The sequence below is a fragment of the Ammospiza nelsoni genome, chromosome 2 (genome assembly GCF_027579445.1).
Source record: "Ammospiza nelsoni isolate bAmmNel1 chromosome 2, bAmmNel1.pri, whole genome shotgun sequence".
NCBI classification, from domain to species: Eukaryota; Metazoa; Chordata; class Aves; order Passeriformes; family Passerellidae; genus Ammospiza; species Ammospiza nelsoni.
Window position 1 is genome coordinate 1,056,537 of NC_080634.1, and position 24,036 is coordinate 1,080,572.

Below are 24,036 nucleotides of genomic sequence, written 5' to 3' on the forward strand. Positions count from 1 at the left end.
AGCAAGGAGCTCCCATTCCAATAAGGAATGCCTGCCTTGCTAGGGTACTCCAACAGAAAAAAACAAAAGGATAAACCACAAAAACTACCAGGAGAAAATAAAAATCTGTTAATTGGAGGAAAGACTGAAAATGGAATGCACTATCTCATCTGAGGGAGGGCAGTCAGATGCAGGCAATGCATGTAAATAACAGGAGGCACAGAGGGCTGCCTGCCTTCCTGCTGCTACCCCAGGGAATGCTGCCCAGTACCCTGCTGACTGCTGTCCATACAGAGGTGCCTTTCCAGGTCAGCTGTGGGCAGCCACACATCCCTGAGCTGCTCCAGTGCCTGTGCGTGCACTGCAGCCCCGCAGGAGGCACTCTGTGCTCACACATCCAGCAGGCACCAAAACCACCAAAAGCAAACCAGGGGAGCATGATGAAGCCCCCACCACCCTCTCCTGACCCTCACTTTGTCCACACAGGAGCCCACAGGTGTCACCTGCCTGTGGCACTGAGCCCCCCCCGTCCCTGCCCAGGGCTTTGGCAGGATATCCCTCCGTTAACCAGCAAGGCTGCAGGGCTGAGGGACAGGACACAGCGAGAGCCTTTTCATGTTTAACACACACCTGTGTGGGTTTCTGGGTGCACCTCCAGGCTGTCCCCACTCCCTGACCACTGCTCCCGCCTCCCCTGTGCCCCTCTGGCCACTCATGCCCAGCCCAGGTCACACAGCTGCCAGGGCATTCTCCATCAGCTGGGCTGGCCCAGCACAGTGCCAGGCTCAGCACCAGCCCAAGGGGGCAGCAGCCTGGGCACAGCAGCCTTTGGAACAGCTCTTGGCAAGGGCCAGAGCTGAATGAGCTCTGCAAGGCCACGTAACCCTGACCAAGAGAGCTCTGAGGGTGTTTCTGAGGGCGCTGCACACACCAGTGGTGATGAAGAGATGAGGATATTGTCACCCCTCATGTTCTAGTCCAGAATGTGGGTGGGTTCCAGCTGCGCAGCAGGGAGTCAGTGCATGGGAAATGCAGCGGCCTCAGCTTGGAGAAGCTGCACTAAAGCAGACCCAGCCGTGCCTTGGGAGCACACGGCAGCCTGGCCATCCCTGCTGCCCTCCGCCCCAGGTGCTGCCACGCTCCCTGCAAAGGCTGGGAGCACAACCAGAGGCAGCAATCCCACCACAGGAAGCACAGAGACCCTTCCCCTGTGTTTGTCTGAGCTGGGAGGGCTCTGGGGGTGTTTTACCTTTCTTGAAAGCCAGGCCCGTGTCCTTGACACCGTTCACGTAGAGGCGGCGAATCCCCTCCTCTTCCACCGAGGACAGAGAGAAACCTGGGCAGAGAGACACCAGCAGCGCTGAGAGGAGCCCAGCCCCTTCCAGCGAGTCCCAGCCCCTGCCCTGCAGCCAAGGCTGGGCTGTCCCAGGCAGGAATCCCTCCCCTCACAATGGCAAAGCTAGCAGGGACAGTGGCCCTAACAAAAACCGGAGCTGAATTTCTGAGTGCATACACCACTTATCTGCAGACATATCTGAGGACACCACAGCTGCAAAGCCTTGGAACAGACCCCCAGTTCCCTTGCCATCAAAGGCCACTCCAGGAGGCTTTGCTGTTTGCAGACCAAAGCTGCACAGAGCCCTGGTTTGGGACAAAGTCAGGAATCTGAGAGGCACGGCTGATGTGCCACCCCAAACTGAGGCAGGGCACGACACCTCCTGCTAGAACACAGTGCTATCTCTGCTTTTGGAGATTCATGTAGGAATGTCCCTTTCCCTTTGCTAGAACACAGTGCTACCTCTGCTTTTGGAGATTCATGTAGGAATGTCCCTTTCCCTTTGCTAGAACACAGTGCTACCTCTGCTTTTGGAGATTCATGTAGGAATGTCCCTTTCCCTTTGCTAGAACACAGTGCTATCTCTGCTTTTAGAGATTCATGTAGGAATGTCCCTTTCCCTTTGCTAGAACACAGTGCTACCTCTGATTTTGGAGATTCATGTAGGAATGTCCCTTTCCCTTTGCTAGAACACAGTGCTGACCCCTGCATTTTGAGATTCATGTAGAAATGCCCCTTTCCCTTTGCCCCTGCTGCTGGCACAGCCTGTCCTGTGCCAGGTCTCAGCCTGGCACACATTTCATGCTCACAGAGACCTGCAGAGCAGCCCTGCAGTGGAAGTGCTGACACAGCCTCATTCTAACAGTGCAAATGGCACTGAGAGCTCTGGGCTGGGGGCTTTTCCTGCCATTTGTGGGTGACACAGTGAGATAACAACTGTAAAGGAAATACACCCACCAAGTGAAATGCAGGGTGTTTATTTACTGTGGAGAGTTATCTAAAGCAGAACATTTGCCTTTCTGAAACTTCATTACTCCCTAAATGAGTGCAGGCAACCATTTGCTCTCTCTTTTCCTAGAGACTAGAAAAACATTTACAAACCTCTGGGGGGAGCAGTTTGTTTTGACATGGAATCAGCCACCAGCCAGGCAGTGCAGATGTGCTGGGAGCCCATCCTGACTACAGGACTCCTTTCAAGCTGATCCTTATGGCTCAGAGTTATTTTTTCATCCAGGATTTAAAAATAAAATACAATTTCAAAAGAAGAAGAAGGAAAGAGGGGGAAGAACATGGCAGCTCAGAAGTGAGAAGCATATGGCCTTTCCTGACTTACTGAGCTACTTGGAACCTGCCTGCAAGCTCCTGGGGCTGAATCAAGTGAAATTTGTGAAGCTCACTCAACACCAGCCTTGGCACAGAGAAGAACCTCCACTAAAAGAGCAGCTGTAAGACAGAGTAGTTATTGGCTGTCACCACCACAAAGCCTACCTGGAAAGCCCTGGAAGAACAGCAGAGTGTGCCCAAGGCTGCAGTTGGAGTCAGCACAAAGCATTGGTTCCTAAGGGCGCTTTTAAACTGAAATGCTGTTTTACTCCACACATTAAAACCAGGCTGAGGGGCAGCTCAGGCTCCCACCGGGAGGAGATCAGAGTGTCCAAGCAGCCCCAGCTCCATCTCTCCTACAAGGAAAGGCTGAGAGAACTGGGACTGTTCAGCCTGGAGAAGGGAAGCTTTGGGAATGCAGATTCCCTGAAGGGCGCCCACAGGAAGGATGGAGAGAGGCTCTTTACAAGGGGCTGGAGTGACAGGACGAGGGGGAATGCCTTCAAACTGAAAGAGAGCAGGTTTAGATGGGATTTTGGGAAGGAATTGTTCCCTGTGAGGGTGGGCAGGGTGCCCAGAGCAGCTGTGGCTGCCTCTGCATCCCTGGCAGTGCCCAAGGCCAGGCTGGACAGGGCTTGGAGCAGCCTGGGACAGTGGAAGGTGTCCCTGCCATGGCAGAGATGAGCTTTAAGGCCCCTTCCAACCCACAGAATTCTGGGATTCTGTGATTCCTCCATGAGAAGACCTCTGCCTCCTTCAATCCATCAGCCTGAATGCACACATGGTTACTCCTGAATTCATCCTTCAGCCACAGCCATAAATCCTGCAGTTACTCCTGGCAGAAAGGGCATAAGGAGCAATTACACAGGTTGTCATCAGCTGTAAGAGATGAGAGATGGGCAGCTGGCACCAGCCTGGCAGTGGCAATCTCACACTCACAGTTAACCCTGCACAGACAGAATGTGACCCTGACCTGCTGTGACAGCGGCTGCAGTGCCCTGCACTCAGAGACAAACACCTCACCAGTGGCTGTGCAGGCTGCACACAGAGGGGCACAGCAGGGATGTGCTGCTCCATCCCCTGTGCCTTCCACAGGGGCTCCACACACGAGAGGAAGGGCAGGAGTGGGTGGATGGCACAGTGATTGCATAAGCTGGCACTGCTGCCAGGAACATTAAAAACATCACCATCAAACAGGTGGCATGGGAAGAGATGGCTGCTGACCCTGGCTGAGCCTGCTCTCTGCACTGCAAACTCCTGACGGCAGGAGAACAAAAATCTCTGAGTGCACGTGGCCTTGAGCAAACCCACCTCCAGATAATCCCCTCAGCCCCCTGCCATAACCAGCTGCTGGTGAACGTGCCAGCATTCCATCAGCTGGAATCCAGGCATTCTCACTGATGTCTGATTTCTTTGCCTTACTGGCAAAGAGAAAAGAGTGCCAGCCAAAGAGGGGAGAACATCTGTGCTCAGGCATCAGCAAAGCATCCCGTGGGAGATCCAGCACTGCCAGACCCTCCAGGAGTGCCTCACTGCCACAGGGAGCAGAAACAGCACAGAGTGTTCCCAGGTGAGCTCTCCCTGACATGTGGTGGCAGAATGAGGTGATCTTTAAGGCCCTGTCCAACCCAGACTGCTCCAGGACTGTGATTTCAGCACAGACACACAGGGAGACATACACAGACCACAGAAATCCTTCTGCCAATTAGATGCAAACCACATTTGGCTATTTTCCCTCAAGGAGAGAAAAGGCAGCTTTTTTGGGGTGCTTTGAGCATTCCCTGCTGCAGGGTCAGAGCACTGCACAGCTCCATCCTACACCTCACACAGCTGATCTCATCTCACAGTGCATCTCACTGTTTTCCCCATTTATCACTTAGGAAAAAAGAAGAAGAAATAAACAGGAAATGCTATGAGAGCCCCAACTCTTCATAAATGTGACCCCTGAACCATCACTGGGCTGGTGAAGATTCCTTTCTTAGGCCTGCAATATCCAAGCCCCAGGCAGTCCCACAGCTTTGCAGCACAGCTCAATACTCCAATGGCCTGCAGCTGTATAATAAGCAGTTGGGAATTCAGAATAATTCCAGTCATTAAAGCAGAATATTTAGATAAACAGCAAAAAGATGCAGATTGGCATCCTGTGGGGGAGCTTGCACAGGTAACTCTAAAATACACCGCAGAATTGCAACTGCCAGGCCAAAGGGCACACTCACCAGGCTGGGGGCTGTAACCTGAAATTCCCCAGAGCTGACAGGTGTGAGCTGCACAGGGATGGGAGATGCTGCTGAAATCACACAGGGAAACCTTTCACACAGCTCTGCCTGCCTCAGGCGTCCCTGGGACATCCTCGAGGGCTGGAGCATCCAGGGACACCCTGGAGCCAGGCATGCCCAGCCTCAGCAAGGATGGGGCAGGCAGGAAGCCACCCTGGGTGCCCCTGGCAGGTGAGGAGGAGCCCCACAGCCCCTCTGGAGCCGCCTGGCCACAGCACTGAGATGCCTCGCGCCCCCCAAGGAGGAAGGAGTGAGTGAGGAGTGGGATGAGCAGGAAGGAGTGGTGAATGCTGCTGTGGGTGGCTCAGCAGCCACAAGTGCTTCTCTCTCTGTGCTCAAGAGACCTTCCAGGTACCTCAGTAAACAGCAAGAACCTGCTAGAACTGACTGGGGAGGAACAGCAAAACAAGGCAGGAAAACAGGCAACACAAAACTCACCATAAATATCAGAGGATGCATCAGACTTCTCCATCTGAATGTGCTGGGTAATTTTCTGACAGATTTCTATTTCCTTGTACAGCTGAATAGAGGGGGAAAAAAACAAACACAAAAATATGTTACTGTGGGAGGACACATCAATTGTAATGGTTTGGAACAGATTTTTGGGTTTTAATTACAGGCAGAAGAAGGGACTGTGGTCATTATTTATCAAACAGTTGCTCTCCACCTGTGTGAGAGGCATTAGCAGTGTCACTCAGCTCTGCTGTTGGAACACAGCTAGAGAGGAGGAAGCAGTGTTTTCCCACCCCCAGCACAAAACAGAGCACCCATCCATTTCCCTCAGTCAATACCATCTTGAGTGCATGACAAACACAGCTTCTGTTCCTGTTTTCCTCATTTACAGGTAGCAATAGCTCAATGTTTTATCTTATTTTAACAAAGACATTGCAGGAATTCAATTATTCAACAGCATTAAAATCACAAGGAGTGATTTTGTTTCTTAAACACATTTCTTCATTATCAGACTATCAGATTGGCTATAGCTCAGCCTGACATTTCACCTTTAACACCCTGATGTTTATTTGTACCAAGGAAAGCCCCCAAGTGTTTGAAATGGTCATTAACATCCTTCCTGGGAGAGCAGCACGAATTCACACCCAGGCAATAGCCCAGAATCCCTCCATGCAGCCTCAAATCCCTCTGCCTTTCAGCACTGAAGTAACAAACCAGCCTTTGTCTTCAGAAAAAGTCACAGCCCCAGGTGAACAGAGCCCACAGGTGAATATAAATTCTGTTTACACACTGCTGTGAGCGTGTAAAAATGCAATCTGCAATAATTAACATTTTGAAACTCTGTTTGGACTGCAGTACTAAACTGTTCCTTTAGAAAAGAAGAGGACCTCATTTCCAAAAGGTCTCCCTGGTAAAAATGTAATTTTATCTCCCACTTCTATCAGCACTGCAACAATCAGTATTACAGAATAGTTACAGCCCCATGGAAGTAACTCCATGTTCTCCCCAAACATGAGAAGCAAACATACAAAGTGTTTTGTTTAATATCCCCACATCAGACACCATCCTGCAGCACCCATCTCCACCACTCCCTGCACAGTCCCAGTGACAGAGTTTTGGGCTAATTACAGCTTTTCAGAATACCCAGTAAGTGACGATGACTCTGTCAATCCTACACCCTCTCAACACAAGTCCCCAAAGTCCTTCCAGACAATGACAGCCAAAAGCTGTCTCCTCTGAGCTTCCATTTTCCCCACTCTATCACACTTCTCAGTCCTAGCACTCCTCTAGCACTTTCTCACTATTTGTTGTTGTTGTTGACAGCATTAATGAAAAATCCCAGAAGTCCTTTGCTAAACGAGCAAACCCCCATAACTAGCAAAGTTTTACTTTTTATAAGTAAACCAGTCACCAATGAAAAGGACCTTAAAGAGGTTTACAGCATGCTTGTGTAGAATCACAGAGCTAAAGCATGACATTAATCCTGTTTGGTCTTTTTTTTAATCTCTCATGGCAGAATTCCTTTGAAGTCTGCTTTCGAGATGAGCGAGATGAGAACAGCCAGCTGAGGCAATTAAGGAAGCATATTCTCACACATAACTCCAGACCTTCCTGACCTCAATCTTTACCTTGCCATCAGGAAAAAACCCCAAAAAACACCCAACAACTTGTGTGTTTTCCCCCCTCTTTAAAACTCAGACAGTGTGCTGTCTGTAAAACCTCCATGGACAATGTGAACAACAGGAAAAGACAATGCAGAGAAGTTAAGCTTCAGTGTAGCTCAGAGTGACTTGCACACGCTTGTGGCTGTCCCTGCTTTCTGCCCAGACACATCCACACACAAATGTGGGCTCAACAGCAACACAGGATGAAAGGTTTGGAGAGATCCCTTTGCTGAAGGCCAGTTTTCTCTGGTCTGCAGAGCCCCGTAATTGCAGAGTGAAAAGCAGAATTCTGCGTGCTCCAGAACTCAGATAAACACTAATTAACAGCAGTGTCATCCCAGCAGCCCAGTGGGCAGCATTACCAGCTCATAGATCTCCTCCTCTGGCTTTGGCACGTAGAACTGGATCTGGTTGTCCAGCAGGAACTTGAGGCGCAGGTAGTGAGCAGAGCAGTCCAGCTGGTGTGTCTGCAAGAGAAGGGAGCCCTTAGAAAAGCAGCATTCCCTCATCTCTGACCCTCACAGCAGCACCTCCTGCCTGAAGGCTGAACAAACCTGCTGCTCCTGCTCTCCCCCAGCAATAAAACCCATGAACCCATCCAGGGCACTCTGCTGGCCTGGCCTGCTCCCTCCCAAGCCATTCCAGAAATAAGCCCATGCTGGAATAGAAACCTCAGAGCATGCCTCTGGATAAAAGGATATCTGACTAAATGTTCTGCTAACAGAGCAAAATGGAGCAGGAGAGGTGTTCTCTGTTTGGTTTGGGTTTTTTTAGCATCTTCATAATTTAGCACACAAATAGGATGTGGCAGATTTCAAGCAAGGTTAATAAGCACAAAAAAATCTGTCTGTCCTCTAAATTCCAAGCAGCTCAGGTTACCCTGGCTGGAAACAGCCAAGAGTTGCATCCTGGATTGCATCCCAGTGGAAGCAGGTCACACCATTTTAATGAATTAGTTATAATTAGCTGAGGATAGAGCATTTGGTCTGGGAGATGTTAATGACCTTTTCTCAGCATGATTAATAAGGTTGATTTAAGCAGAGGTTAATGCAGTGTGTAATCAAAACACATTACAAGTATGATAAACACAAAGGATATCATCCAGGAGTTACTTTCAAAGTTCCTAAACTGAATCTAATGAGAAACCCCAAAGTGATTCACAGATACAGGAGGTAAATTGTCCTCACTGTCACTTCTGAAATCCCACTATTAAAGGCTTTTACACATCAGCCTTTTCATTGTACCCCAGCAAATTACCAAGGTTTCTCAGGCTGTGCTGAAAACAATGCCTTATCTGAAAACTCACGCAAGAGCAGCATTATTGCCTGTTTGTCCTGTTTTTTAAAGCCTACTTTTCCAGTTCCCGTGTGATCCAGCAGCACTGAGGTGATGAGCAATGTACCTGTGGAGAACATCCCACCCTGACCCTCCAGCAAACACCCAGAGAACAGGAAACACTTTGGGAAGTCTGGATTAGCCCAGGAGTAAAAAAAGCTACCAATAATGAGAAGGAAAAGCAAAACAGATCTATTGCTGCACTCTGCACAGTGCTCTGTTCAAATATGTCCAACCCAAAAAATCAAATTATCCGTGGATGAAATGGGGTACCTGAAATGGAACAACCTCTGTAATCCAGGCAAATTCCTAGTTAATTAACTAATGACTGAAAACTATCCAGAGCCAAAAGAAAAACAGCTGAACGTTGGAGATATCCTTGCTCGCTCACTTTCTTTTTTGGAAAGCTTCTTGCTTGCTTTTCCCAGTGATTACTGCTGTTCTCAGCGGTTCCCTCTTTACAGACACACACATACAAACACCCCTGAAACCAAAGGGAAGAACTGGCATTAAAGGTTCAGAAATGACACAGAGGAGTCCTGGGTCACTTTCTGTCAGCTTAGTTAACTGTCCCTAGACACAGAGGTGTCTCAAACAAAGAGGAGGAGACCTAAAGTCTCCTGAGTGCAGCCCCCAAGAGATGCTTTGCAGCCTGCCCAGGCAGGCAGAAATCACCACCTGGGATGAATTTATCCAATCTGGGCAGGCTGAATTTATCCAGGCTCTGGGCAGAGCACCAGCTGAAGACAGAACTGGGTGAAACATTCCTATTTAGAGCCATGCATTTCCTTCCCCATGCACTTCTTCCCAACAAACCCCACAACGCGAAGTGGATGCCATCAATCCAGTACACTGTGATCCCAATCCAGGTCAGGAATGAGAAGCCCAACCATGAGCCACCCCATCCAGCTAATTAACATCCCACAGCTGCCCCAGGGCTGTGTCTACCTCAAAGTCTGACCCTGGTTAAAGTGTCTCAGACAGGGCCATGGTGTCCTACTGAAGTGAAAGGAAAAGGTCCCTGCAATGTGGACACAGCCAGGCTGCCCTAAAAGCCAAACCATTAACCCACTTCTTGTTGCTGGGAGCTGCATCCACATGTGGGGAGGTGGGAGCAGAAGCAGGGCAGCTTTAATGATAGGAATATCCTTTCAGGACCACCCAAAGTACCTTTCAGCCATCCAAATCAGCTTCTTGGTTTATTTATTTCTCTCCTAATAACTCTGGCTAGGTCTGGACTAAATTAAGCAGCTAACCCTGTTTAAAGCACAGCCTGACAGCTCAGCTGAGGTGCTCCAGGACAAGAATTTACAGCTGGGCTGGGATCCCATTCCAGAGGCTCCAAGTGCCACGGTGGGCTGGCACACAAGCACAGCTCCTTTGGCCAAGGAGAGGGCCTGGCACGCCCTCCAGCAGCACAGGAATGTGGCCATCCCACTGCTCCTGTGTGGCCCAGCCCTCCCAGCAGGAAAACACCAGCCCAAAGGCAAAGGAAGCCCCCAGACCACCAGGCTCAACTTCTGAGAGGCTCTGAGCACAAACCCTGAGACCTTGAGCTCTCTGCTTCTTGCCCCTCATGCAGGTCTCTTTGAAAAATGTAAATGGTGAGGGATAAAAAACACCCCAACCTTTCCTGCCTCACTTTTTATGCAGTCAAAAGACAAAATGCCATGTAGTCATATGGGCTTGTTTTTTACTGCTATTATCTCCATGTTGGGTTTTGGTGTTATTATCTCCACACTGGCTCTGCCTAAATCCGTGTACAGAGTGTGATTTCCTCCTCCATTTTAAGACATACCATTATGCAAATGCTACTAATGCATATACATTCCTTCACACTGAGCAGCGTCATCACAGAATCACAGGATGGTTAAGACTGGAAGGGACCAACTATTTCCTATCAGCCAGAGAAAGCAATTTGATGCATATACACTGAGTTTTCCTGCCTTCCAAGTGATGTTGCTAGTTACATCTGAGCAGAAATCTTTGAGAAACCACTTTAAGAATGCTTTAAACACTCCTCCCACCAATCTTGAATCATAAAAGTGTCACAAAGCATCCTCCAAAGCCTAACTGGCTGTATAATAACAAGCAGCAATGTTAGCATAAGAACACATTTTCCACAATGACTTTAGTGCATTGAATGTTCTCCAACAGAAGAATCAAGCTCAGTTTAGCAGCACAGATTTAACCACATCCACACAAACATGAGGAGGTTTATATGAAATGTAGAGCTTGAAATGTTTACTGTACCAGAACTTGACTGGTTCTCAGATGGCAGATGGCAAACTGATGTGAAATGATGTGGATCGGATATTAAAGGGGGGAAAATGAGCTGAATGCAAGAGACAGAAGAAAGAGATTGATTATTAAATGCTACAGAAAAAAAGGCATCTCAACAGTGCTTTTCAGGCTGGAAACTCTCACAGAAAGGAAAGAAACAGATAGTAGTGCTTGAAAACACACTCACCAACCTCCCCTTCTCCTTAAACACCCCCACCCACTGCAGCAAAAGCACAGGGAGAGACCAGACCCTGATCCAGTCCACTGAGCTAACCATCCTCACCCAAAGCAGAACATAAACCCTAAAAATAAACCATTACTAATCATGTGTCATCCAGCTTCCCTGTTATGCCTCTCTCCCAAAATGTCATCTTTTGCTGAAGACAAAGCAGAGCTTTCAGAATCTGCAGCGCACCTGGCAGAGACGAGCGCACCGTGCAATTACTGGAAACAAACGCCTTTCTCTCACCTTCCCTCCCTCAGAGGCACATGCAACACGCTCTCCAAGTCCCCAAAGTTAAGCTCTCAATAGTAATAAATGTTTTCTTTTCTCCTGCTGTTGTTGTTGTACAAAGCAGACTCACTTTTCAGAGCGGCACGTGACAGGTCTCGCTCGCTCCGAAAACACACATTACGCAGCTGCCAGAGCTGAAAGCCTGTGTTTAATTTGTCAAAGTTCCCAACTCTTTGGAGATGGAACTCTTTTTAATGGCCCAACGTCTCTGATACTTCATCTGGCAAAGAAATCCAGGTGGTTTTTCTCCCCCCCGCACTCCAATGTAGATAAAAGCTTCCCTCTGTCCCCTCCTGCCACCCACGCCAGGCTGGGTCTGGTTCCGCACTGCAGGCAGCAAACACACCAAGTCTGGATTGCACCTTCCCCATCCTGGGGCTGCTGCTGCTGTCTCAGTGCCAGCCTGGGGGCAGGGAAGCAGGGATGGCTCCTGGGAACACATGCCCTGGCTCCTGGGAAGGGCTGGCTGAGGTCACCTCACCTGCCTGGCACAGGGAAAGGGGCTGTGGGAGGGATGCAGAGCTGGGGCACCAGGGTGGCTGCACCACCACAGTGTGGGGCACCCAGGGGCTGGGAGATGGGTCCCACCCTCAGCTTGGTGCCACTGCAGGGACAGGGGATGGCTAGCTTTGGGAAAGGCAGAGCCAGCATGTGCAGGCACTTCCAGGCTCATACACAGCAGCCAGAGTGGGCAGGGCAAACCCCAGCCTGCCGTCCCTGCAGCCACAGCAGGTCAGCTCCAGCTGCAGGGAATTCTCTGCTGTGCCCCTGGCCCCAGCACTGCAGTGTGATTTGTGTTTGTCACCCCAGACAGACCTGGTGTCCCAGTGCAGAGCAGCCCAAGCAGTGGCACACAGTGATCTCCAGCTGCCCCAAGGCAGGTTTACCTTGCAGATCATCTCCAGCACGTCCCTGGAGGTGTCCCCAGGCCGGATGACAGTCAGGACGGGCTGGTTGTTGGGCAGGCAGAACCACGAGGGCGTGAAGTACTCGTGCACCCAGATATCACAGTCGGGGTTGTGCTGGTGGACGCTGCTCAGGGCCACTTCTTTGTCCCTCTAAACAGACAAAATCCATCATGACAACCGCAGCCCAACACAGCTCCCTCTCCATCAGTGACTGGTGCATTATGTGCTGCACCAGAGCTCTCAGACAGAACATATTTGGCTCCTAAGCCCGGGCTGAAGGCTTGTCTGGACAGGCACCTGCAGTTTTCTCTGAGCAGGGTAGAGTGTGCCTCCTGTGCCACCCACACACTGCTGCAGTGTGCTTCTCCTGGGGTTTCACCCTATGCCTACTGGAAATGCCAGGAATGCAACAGCAAAATAGCAGGGATGAAAGAGATTTGAATTTAAAACCGAAATGTGCAGTGTTTCTGGGCAAACCACAACAAAACTGTTGTGGGTACTGCTGCTCCAATGCTTAGAAATGGCAAAATAGCAAATCTTCTCATTTATTCTGAATTTACTAGCTGCAAACGTGGGGGAAGGAGGTAGCTGGAGAGTTGGGGTTTTACCTTGCCATCTGGGACTGTGTCATCAAAGATCCCTTCAAGGGATTTCTTCACTGAATCCACTCCTTCTCCAAACACCTGAGGAACAAGAGAAGAGATCTGCTTTAAACACAAACTGACTCCCTGTGCACAGTACATGCCATGGGCAGAACAGCCTGTCTCACATCCAGAACAGGATTCCAACTGAGAAATACAAACAGCCATCCCCAAACACACTGCTTGCACGAGCCAGAGAGCCAAAACCAACAGGATCCTGCGCGGGAGGAATGATCAGACAGGAATATGTGCAGCACCCACCCCAAATCAGCACAGGGCAGGCAGGGCTGGTGCTGCAGCAGAACCCAACAGCGAGAAGTTCAGTTTTAGAGCTCCACATCAGCACAGCCCTGGGACCAAGTTGCTGGGCTGTTAATTATTCCCTGGCCAAAATGAAGCAGGGACCAGGCATGATGGAAAAGGCCTCTGCCTTTTGCTTCCAAGAGGCAAGACTTTGCACAAGCAAGGGATATGTGTTCAGGCACTCCATTCAGGCACTCTGCTACTTCCTCAAAACTTGACACTTTTTACAACTCTCTGCACAATGGATTTCCTTTAACCTGGAACAGAATCTCCCTCCATGCCTGAGCTGTGGAGGAGTGAGGGGGGCAGGAGCAGGGGAGGCAGCGTGAAGAATGCAATTATCTCCACTGAAAGGAAAAACAAAAGGAGGGAGCTCAGGGGGATGAAAAAACAGGTCTGAAAACACAGCACAGGCAGGATCCCAGCTCAGGAGAAGGGATTTGGGGCAAGTAAATACAAAGCAACGGGGATGCTGCAGCATCAGCACAAGGAACTGGGAATGTGCTCTTGGAGCTGCATCCCAGCCAAGCCCTGGGCTTTTGCTCAGCCTCTAAATATATCAGGTGAACTTTCAGTGTCTCATCATCCTCTGCTGAACAAAACAGCCACTGCTGCTTGCACAGACAGCACCAGAAATCACAGGGCACAGAGCAGTATGTGGCCCCAGCCCTTCTCCCCACAAGAAGTGAGGGAAGAGAAAGAAAGGCAGAGCCTACATTTCCTGCAATTAGGCGAGGTATGGCTCTCAAAAAGTGAAAGCTGTAATTAGGGATGTTTGCAAAGAATAACAGAGAAGCACCTTCCTACCACACTGGAGCACGTTTTCTACAGAAAGATCTGGGCAGTGACTGGGTGGAAACTGCACAACTTCTGCTTTTTTATAAATCTGAACCAAAACAGGGAGTGTCCCAACTAAATGCAAAGCTCCTTGTCACTTGAGGAAGTTTTCACCAAACTCAGCTACATTTAAATCATTGTACAAACTCCTCATTTTAAATTAAAAATAACCAAACAAGTCTGGATTGTTTTGGGGTTTTCCCTCCAAAGCTGTGTCTGTTTTACACTGCTGCTTTGTTGCTCCTGAGATTAGGGAGGGTGCCTGCAGGAAAAGCAGAAGGAGCAGAAATGCAACAACAGAATCCAGCTGAAGAAAAGGACAAATACCAGCCCTTTGGTAGGAGCTGCTGTGCCCTGATGTGCAGCTGCAGCCCCTGAGTTTGGAAGGGATGAGGAACACCATGACTGTGCCAGTGACTCTTTGTGAGAGCTGCGTTCTGCCCACCAGCAAACCACCCCTGCAATAACAGCACCCCAAACTCCCACCTCTTACCTGGTTAATGCTGGGCCTCCCCTGCTTCTTCTTGGAGGTAGTGTCCAGCCCCCAGAGAGAAGAAAACCTGCTCCTCCTCTTGCTGGCAGACCTGGACATGGCCTGTGTCCTTCTCCTCACTCCCGACTCCCCCGTGCGAGCCGCCACCTGTCAATGCCACGTGGCTTCAGCATCACAGCTGCAGCACCCCAGCACAAACCCCCCAAACTGGGGGGTCTGGGGGGGAAAAAGGGCAAATCCTATGGGAACACAGAGTTTTCACTGCTGGGACAGTGGGGATGCTGCCAGGCTGCTGCCTTCTCACTGCAAATTAACTCACTTCTGCCAGCATCCAACATCAAATATTGAAATGGACAGTACACACCACCTAATCAACATTGAGCAAAACCTCAGCACCAGGGAAGGGTTTGGGCTTTTTTCTTTTCTTTTTTTTTCCTAGCAAGGTTTCAGAGGTGGACATGTGAAACCTGAGATTTCCAAACTTATCAGTTGCTTCCCAAAAACCCCATCTTCCTCTTTGCTCCTTCCTGTGGAAACACTCTGGGCATGCTGGTGCTGACTCAGAGGTGCAGCAAGGCCAGATAAAGGCTTGCAGGGAGCTCATGGCATTTGAGCCTGCACTTCCTTAAAGATAAGTGACATCTGAAGGATTGAGCAAGGCACAGGAAGGGGAAAAGGGGTCTGAAATGACCCTTCCCATCAGAGCAGTGTCAGCTGCCCTACAGCAAAATGCCCTGTGGCAACCAGAGACACTGCCTTGACTGAGCCGAGCTATCTGGGGAGCTCTGGAGATCAGTGGGACATCACTCAGAGATGAACAGTTCAGGCCCAATAAAAAGTCTGTCAAATCACATTTCCCAGGTGGAGGTGGCCTGAGGAGAGGAGCTCCTCTCCTGCCAAAAAGGGAGCGGTAGGGAAGGGCAGGAGGCGCAGACAGACAGACAGACAGACCCACCCTGCTGACTGCACCTCCTGGAACACCTCAGTGCTGCATTCCCACAGCCCAGAGCAGCAGAGTGGCCCTGGGAACAGCCAGGGATGTCCCCAGCTGAGGAACTGGCTGGGTGCAGCACATCCAGAACTGCAGCGGGATGGACAGAGGCTGGCTGCTGCACCAGGGAACCCTGTGAGGAACCAGGGCTCTCCTTGGCAACTGGGGGGAAATCCAGGAACAGGAGAACTTGAGCACCACAGCAACACCTCCATTTCCACAGTGAGAGGCTCCCCAGCTGTGCCTGGGACATTTACACAGAGCCACATGGGGTAACTCAGCACATCTTGGATGAATGTACTGGGACACCTTCAGGAGACTGGGGTCATGGAGTCACAGAATCATTTGGGGTGGAGGGGACCTCAAAGCCATCCCCTCCTATTCCACCCCTTCCACTGTCCCAGGCTGCTCCAAGCCCTGTCCACCCTGGCCTGGGACACTTCCAGGGATCCAGGGGCAGCCACAGCTTCCCTGGGTAAATTCCCTTCCTGAAACTTGAGTTAGGGCTCCTCACATGAGGCTGCACTTCCCCACGTTCCTGGGGGCAAAGGAGGACATGAGAGTTTGCTGAGAGGAGAAGAAAACACGTGTCTCTTCCAACACAACATTTTTCCCAACATATTTTTTCCCTTGGCTCTCCAGAGACACCAGCATGAAGAGGCAGACTGTTTTTCAGGCTAGAGCTCAGTGCTTTGCTTGATGTGAAAAAAAAAAAAAAAAAGCATAAATGCAAATTACAGCCCGCCACTTAAAAAATATAATAAATCCAGCAGCAATTAGCAGGATGATGACGCTGATCTTTTCATATAGGAAAGAATAAAAACGCCCCTGACTGAATTACAGCTCTGCATTCAACTGCAGGCTACAGCTGACATCTACGAGACAACAGTGGAGCTCAGCTATTTCTGTGAACCTCCAGGAGTCCAAGCCAAGACTACAAGAACTCAACTCAAATTCATTTTGCAAAACATTTCCCTGTACATTTAAGAGCTGGGCTGTTGCAGTATTTAAATTTAAACAACCATTATTTGCCACACCACAGGGAGCACATTTCCCTTCCCTTGTGGAGCACCAGGTGTGGATGACCAGAGTATTGGAATAATTGCTTGGAATAATTGGAATAAAGTCAGACAGCCCAGGAAGGTCTCAGCCAGCATGTGCTGAGGGTCTCAGAATGGCTCCCACTGACTTAATGGGATGTGTCCATACGGGATGGCTCCCACTGACTTCACGGCATGTGTGGATCACACCCAAATCTGTGCACACTTGAGATGACCCTGAAGACACTTGAGATGAACAGGAAGATCTGTTTCTGGTGGCAACTCCAAATGACACCTCTAGGACAGAGACGGCTCTCCCCCAGCTGCTCCTGCAGCCCAGCCCAGCCCGTGCCAGCCCTGCCCACTCACCAGCGCGTGGAAGGAGGACACGGAGAAGATGCCCAGGCGGCCCATGGCCACCTTGGTGGGGCGGCTGGCGAAGGCCAGCAGGCGCTTGGGGTTGGGCAGCTCCCCGCCCTGCAGGCTGGCCAGGTAACAGCGGTACCGGAACAGGTCCATCTGGAACTGCTCCAGGTTCTGCTCCCACACGAAGATCTGCCAGGGGACAGAAAGGGACAGAGCCTGGTCAATGCCTTGGAACAACCCACAGTGGCACACTCGCAGAACCTCTGCTGGGCAGAGGGACTCTCAGATATGTACAAGCCTCTTTTCCCAGCCCAGCAGTTGAAGAAGGAGTCAGAATTCTTCTGTTCTCATTCTCAAGGTTGTTTATTGCTTCTTATCTATAAAATTCTTTCTCCAACCTGCTGAGGTCTGTCTGGCAGGTCAGACAGAGGAATACTGCCCACCTCAGAGGTGGTGTTATCTTTTTATACTAAAAACTACATGTCAGTTACCATAACTTCCCAATACCTATCGCCTCGGTTAGACAGTGAGTTTCTACTCTAAACCAATCCAACAGTGCCCTATTTACAACAACTTCCCAATCTCTATGTCAGACAGTGAGTTTCTACTCTAAACCAGTCCAAAAGTGCCAACATCACCCAGAAGATGGAGGCTAGGAACAAGAAGGAAAAAGGACAAGGCACGCTCAAATTCGCCCATCTTGGGACCCTGAGCTCCCATTCTAAAAACCACAAAAATATATTTTTCACTCCTGTGACAAACTAGCTATTATTCTACTTAAACTTTCTTGACTTGTAATTCTTCATATAAAGGTTGGGAATTGTTTTTTTCCAAGGGCTAAATCAAAGGCAGGGGGTCAAGGACAGCCAGAGGAATTTCCTGGGTTCCAACAATACACCTGTCACTATGATATTTTCTGAAAAATCCCTCTGTTAGTATTTTTTCTCCTGAGAAGCTGAGAAGCTTCAGAAAAGACATGTAAACAATAATTATTTGATTGCTTTGGAGATTGTTTACTAACAGGTGTACCTTTAATTAGTTTTATGTGAATTGTGTTAACTTAAAGACTAATTTTAGTTGAGTTGTGCTGGGATTCTGGTCAGTCACGGGTTTTTATTATTTATTCTTTTCTAGCCTTTTAATATATCTTTTCTCTATTCTTTTTAGTATAGTTTAAGTATAGCATGTTTAATATAACATAATACTATAAAATAATAAATCAGCCTTCTAAGAACATGAAGTCAAATTCTCATCTCTCAGCTCATCCTAGAAACTCTCACAACACCACACTCACCCTTTTCACCAGGGCTGATCTCACCCAACAAACCCTGAGTGCTGATTTTCCCACATTCCCCTGCCCTCCCAACCCCCCAAAGGATGCAAACAGTCAAAGAGTTTTGATTAGATGGAAAACAACTTTCTACATTCGTGGCAAAAGTCTCCTCCTGGGACAACTGCTCCTTTGATACAATGCTAATTAAGAGGATTAAATTTTCATTTTTAATTTTCTTTGTATTTCCAGGATTCTCTGCTCAGCAGTCCCTTAAGAGGCTTCTTTCACGCATCAAGAGCATCTGAAGAATCAGAAGAGCAAAGCCCACCAAACTCCAGGCACAGGGCAACCCAAATCAGCAGCCACAGCAGCAGCTTTGCTGTGAGCAACAACAGAGCTTGAAAAAGTGCCATACACTGGGGATAATTAATCTGATCAGCAGAAGAGTGCTGCAATCAGCCTATGGAAGGACTTATTTAAATAATTCAAATGGCTTATAGGAAACAGTTTCAAAGCATCCAAACTCAGTTACATAAAGAGAGAGACTGCTCTGCCCTCTCACTGTGACTGACAGCTTTGAGTAGGGTTCTTTAGCATCTCCTTCCTCTTTCTCCCCTATTTCCCCTTCCCACAGGCTTCCAGGGGGTACAAATCCCTTTAGCTGAGCCCCAGCCACTTCCCCCTATGCTCTACATTACAGGCACACTTGGCAGCCGTGGCAGGAGAGCTCCAAATGAGGGAAGCAGCAGCCATATGTCAAATTTCCCAAAATAAGGTGCTGCTGCAGCAGTGTGGGAGACATCTGCTCGAGGCTCTCTGCTTCTGAAAGGCAGCCAGCCACGCTGTCCACTTGAAGGCAGCAGGGGAGGGCCCAGGGATGCAGCCACAATGTCAAGGCAGGCCCTTGTGACAGCAGAATCAGGCATGGCTTCATCAGCCCAGCTGCCAGCAGCAGCGTTTCTTGGTGTGTGAACAGCTGTTCCCCAAAGCATCCCCCAGCCATGGCCTGGCAGCCTCCTGCTATCCAAATCTCCTGGAGGCCAGCAGACAGCCCATGCTGGACCTTAGTGGAGCAATGGTGCAGCTAAGGCAGCAGCACAGCTCTCCAGGGAGCTCCCATCAACCTCTAAAAGGCCTTAAACCCACGCTAGGGACTTTTTATGGGAATTCAGGACATCCCTGCCAGGGGGGCTCAGAAACCTTGGCACAGAGCCCAAGACACCTGTGACTTTGATTTTGACCCATGGAAAAAATTACCAACCTTATATGAGGATCTGCAAGCCACAAAAGTCCAAGTAGAACAATAATTAGTTTGTCATGGGGTGAAAAACAGATTTTTGGGGTTTTTAGAATGGGGGTTCAGAAGGCAAGATGGAGGAATCTGGGCACGTCCAGCCTTTCTCCTCCTTCTTGGCCTCCATCTTCTACTGTGATGGTGGCACTTTTGGACTGGTTTAGAGTAGAAGCTCACTGTCTAACATAGATTATAGGTATTGGGGAGTTATGGTAAATAATGTACACATGGATTTTAGTATAAAAAGATAACTGCTGCCCTGGGGGCAGGCAGTGTGCCTCTGTCTGACCTGCTGAACGGACCTCAGCAGGCCAGAGAAATAATTTTACAGAAAAGATACAATAAACAACCTTGAGAATGAGAATAGAAGCGTTCTGACTCCTTCCACCACCAGGCTGGGAAAAGAGACTTCCCAACACATCTCGGTGTTGCTGTGACCAGCAGAATCCCCGAGAACTTTTGAGTTCACCTGATCCAGTATGGTCTTCTTCTTCTTGGAGTCTGTGACGGAGGACAGCTGCATTTCCCCCATCTTCTTCATCTTCTCGTCCATGTCGATCTTCTGCTCGAGCTTCTTGATCTCGGTCTTGAGCAGCTTGAGGGTGTCCTCCTTGTGGTGCTGCCGCGCCACGGCGGTGGCGCAGGCCGAGTGGATGGCCGTGATCCAGTTCTCCAGCTCCGTCTGGCTGCACGTCTGCCCAAGGGGGGAAAGGCAAAGAGCTCAGCACCCTCCTCCAGACTGATGAAACTGATGGCAGATTAGCACATGCAACTCCAAGCAGGTTGCTCTGCCTTTGATCTCCAGATTCAAAGCCTTAAATCCACTTATGTACACCCATCGTCCCATTTTTAACTCTTGGAATTACACCTCTATCTGTGCTTTGCAGCTGGGGGGGGCTTCCTAGCAAGGTCTCAGCAATCACCTCCCTGGCCATCATTTCTAGCTTGGCATTTAGCCATGGATCTAGACTCCAGCTCCTAAGGCAGGGAATGCACCACTGCTGTGCCCTTCTCAGGATGGAGAGCTTTTCTGCCATGCAGCAGTTAGCAATAAATTAATGGCACAAAATGTGACCATGAGAAGTATGAGTAGCTTTATGGTGGTGCACAGACAAACAGCTTTTTGTTTCTGAAGGTCTTAAAGCACTCTGAAGACACCCCTGTTAGCATTAAAGGCAGGCTCATCCTCATTTCCACAGCTCTGGCACTGTCCCTTCCCAAGCATGGACATGGCAGTTTGGGCAAAGGGAACATTTCTCCTTGCTGGAAGTGTCCAAGACCAGGCTGGACAGGCCTTGGAACAACCTGGAAGAATGGAAGGAGTTCCAAGCCATGGCAGGGCATGGAACTGGATAATCTTTAATGTCTCTTCCAGCCCAAACTACTCTATGAGACAGCAGGCTGGAGCATGAGACACCAGTACTTCTTTCTGGAAGAGAACTATTCTGATTAGAGCCTTTTGACACACAAAGAAAAATCTTTCCAGATTCTTCTTTCCAAAAGAAGAAGAAGTCTTCTTTCAAAATAAGAAGTCAATCTAAGGCCTTTTACTAAACTCCATTCCTTTTTTACAGCAGGTCATGAAACAAAGTCTTTGTGTGAGTGTCAGCCTGTGGCAATAATCACACTGGTATTTGGCTGGAAAAGTAGCAAGGTGCCAAACCACCTTGTTCTAATTAAACCTTCTGATGATGGCTGATCTATTAATAGACAGCCCAGCATGACTTCTCCACTTGCTGGGGAAGATGAGGAAGGTCATCCTCGCTGAGGTGACAACCAACAGCCAAGGATGAAGCTAAGGAAAGCTTCCCAGAGAGGCCCAGCTGGGCCTCACACTGGTACTCCCAAACTTTGGTGGCACAGGGATGTCCCACAATGACACCACTTCTCTCACTCAGGCTGTAAGCCCTAAGCAGAAGCAGGATCTGCTGCAAAAGCACAGACAGCCAAGGGCCATTGCTCTGAGGGCATTCCCTTCTCCCCTGCTTCCCTGGCAGAAAGGACACATCACAGAACATTTCTGGCAATAGAAATGACTGAATTTTGCTTGAAAAGGCTCAGTTTTGCTTCTTCCCTATACAAAAACCTACCTGTGGCACAATGACACTGGGCTCTGGGGGGAAAAGCTTTGGGGTGAGTCTGGGAGCCCACAAGAAAAACACAGAGGGATTCTTTGTAAGGATATGCAGGGCCAAGACACAGGGAATGGCTTCCCACTGCCAGAGGGATATTGAGAAGGGATTCCTCCCTGTGAGGGTGGGCAGGCCCTGGCACAGGGTGTCCCTGGATCCCTGGCAGTGCCCAAGGCCAGGCTGGGCACTGGGGCTTGGAGCAGCCTGGGACAGTGGGAGGTGTCCTTGCCCATGGTAGGGGGTGGAACAAGGTGATCTTTAAGATTCCCTCCGACCCAGGCCATTCTGTGGCTCTGGGATTCCCTCTCACCTGGAGGAAGGTCTCCAGGTGCCAAAATACTCATCCCCTTCCCAGGGAAAACGTGAAGGAGAGAGGGGCAGGGCAGTACTACAGAAGGAAAAATCCCATTGAGGGGGCAGGGAAGTTAGCCCACCAAAAAAGATGGGTTTTTTCAGTCAGACACTCAGTCCCTCCAAGAATCAGAAGGGCTTTTCTTTTTGCACCAGTTTGAGAATGCAGCCCTTTGCAAAGACAGCTGCAAGGCCCTACAACACTGTATAAATTCAGTTTCTTGCTCTGGAATACAAGGGAGTGATGAAGTGGGGACACATCCTACCCCAGAGTAGCTTCTGGCTTAAGAAGGCAAGAAACTCCATTGTCACTGGAAAGAGAAATAAAGGGATTCCTCCAGCGAAGAAAACTGAATCACAAGTGAGGAAATGCCCCCACCTCAGCACGTGCTGCCAACTGCAAATAACAGACTGTCACACCCTGGTTAGTGCCAGCCTGACATAAGAAAGGGGATGACAACCTAAACATCACTCAGGGAAGCAGTGGCTACCAAATGACAGAAATCTCTTCAAGTGAAACACATCAACTAATCTATGGTCTTTGATGTAAGCCCTGGGATTTTTTTCTTTAAAGTACCTAGTGAAATGGAGACATTTCTATTTCCTGATTAAAGAACCAAAGCCTGCACTTCCAGTGTCCTCTGGGGCAGCAGCAAGGTGTGTGAACAAGGGCCAGCTGGATTCTGCACCCCTCTGGGAGAGCATCTGCAGATCCAGACATCCCCTTGCACTTCCAGCCGCTCCTGGTCTTGTCAGCCCCTCGAGCACTCTCCCCTGACACAGAGTGGCACAGCACTTGTAGTGCCCAGCTGGGTGTCCTGTGGGGTTACTGGCTTGGTCTGTGTGCTCTAAGCATGCTGCCCAAGCTGTTTTTACAGGGGTGCAAGAGCATTTCTCCATTCTTTGCTCCAGCCATCTACACAAGGAGGGTCCAGCCAGTTATTAAAAAAGCAGATTTGACACTGATCACATTCAGCTCATGACCCTCCTCTAGTGCTGCCAAAGGAAAACCCCAAACCTCCGGCAGTGTTTGGTTTTTCAGGATTTTCCACCCCTCTCACCCAGAGCTAGATGCCCTCCTTGCTGGGAAACACAAAAAACCTTTGCAGAAGCCAACCTGGAAGAGGAAAGCGTCGCCAAGGGAGTTGCTGAGGCAGAAGACAAAGTCCTTTTTGGGGTGCTCAGGCACGGCCTGCACGATGCTGTTCTCCACCCAGACCGCGTGCTTGGGGATGCTGTTGTGGTCAATGCCAGACCTGCCGTCCGTCTCGTAGAAGAACAGCGTGCAGCCTGCAGGAGACAACGAGCAGCAGCTTCAAATGTTCTGCTGGGTTTAGTGCCAGGCAGGCACACCAGGAGCTGTAGGGCACAGTGAGCCCTGACCCCAGGCTGCTTTGTTCACCCTGAGCTTAGTTCTCCCCAGGACTGCCAAAACAGAAAGTCGCAAGCAGTAAAATACATGCCCAGATGAGAAATAGTGTAAGAAATCACAAATCTGGGGCTGTCCATGGTCACCCCATCACACAGGGGTGAGATGCTGGTCCCCTGAGGGTGACAGCCAGCTGTGAGCCAGCCCTGGGAGTAGACAGACCCCCGGGCATGGCCCAGCCTCACCTCTGCAGCTGCAGTCCCCCCAAGGCAAACACCAAGCCATTTAATCACTGCATGCAGACAGGAACTAGAATTAAAATGGGCTGGGATGAGCTGTGCTTGCTGAAAGACTGACGGACAAAAAAATCTTAGCTGGGGCCAGCAAACAACCTGCTCGGTGTTACAAAATAATCTGTACGATCCTCCCGGGGAAGGAAAATAAAGTGCAGAGCAAGCGTGCAATTTGGGAGATTCCAAAAAGAAAGGGATCTCCTCCTCTCCCACCTTCCCACACCATCTCCAGCTGCTTACAGGCTGGCACACAGCTGCCGTGTCACTGGAAAGGGATGCTCTGGTCACTGGAAAGAGAAAGGGGTGCTCCAGCCTCCCAGAAAACAATTTGCAGCCAAACAATGGCTGCTGTTGACTTCAAAGCCCCGGTTAAACACTGCCAGTATCGAGGCACAGCAATCCGAGGAGTTAACACTCCACTTGAGCCAAAGCACTTCAAAACAACAGCACTCCCTGCTCATCCTTCCCCTTTCTTCTCCCAGATGGCCCTTTGTTTGCAGCCCCTCACAGCAAGACCTTCCTGCCCCCTCCCAGGAGATCAGGGCTGCGCTCCCCTCCCTCCTCCTCTCCCCCTCCCCAGCA

At 49.7% G+C, this 24,036-nt stretch overlaps 1 protein-coding gene across 2 annotated transcripts in view; it reads right to left on the minus strand.

Annotated features, from left to right (window-relative positions):
• TIAM1 (TIAM Rac1 associated GEF 1) overlaps window positions 1-24,036 on the minus strand; it is a 143,345-nt gene that overhangs the window by 33,963 nt on the left and 85,346 nt on the right. For both annotated transcript variants that reach the window (XM_059466330.1, XM_059466331.1), the window contains 9 exons: window positions 22,910-23,082; window positions 19,779-20,003; window positions 16,746-16,931; window positions 14,346-14,492; window positions 12,680-12,754; window positions 12,051-12,221; window positions 7,394-7,498; window positions 5,353-5,434; window positions 1,229-1,315 (listed from right to left, as the gene is read on the minus strand). In XM_059466330.1, coding sequence (XP_059322313.1) covers window positions 1,229-1,315; window positions 5,353-5,434; window positions 7,394-7,498; window positions 12,051-12,221; window positions 12,680-12,754; window positions 14,346-14,492; window positions 16,746-16,931; window positions 19,779-20,003; window positions 22,910-23,082 — 1,251 coding nt within the window. The remainder of the gene's footprint in view (window positions 1-1,228; window positions 1,316-5,352; window positions 5,435-7,393; window positions 7,499-12,050; window positions 12,222-12,679; window positions 12,755-14,345; window positions 14,493-16,745; window positions 16,932-19,778; window positions 20,004-22,909; window positions 23,083-24,036) is intronic.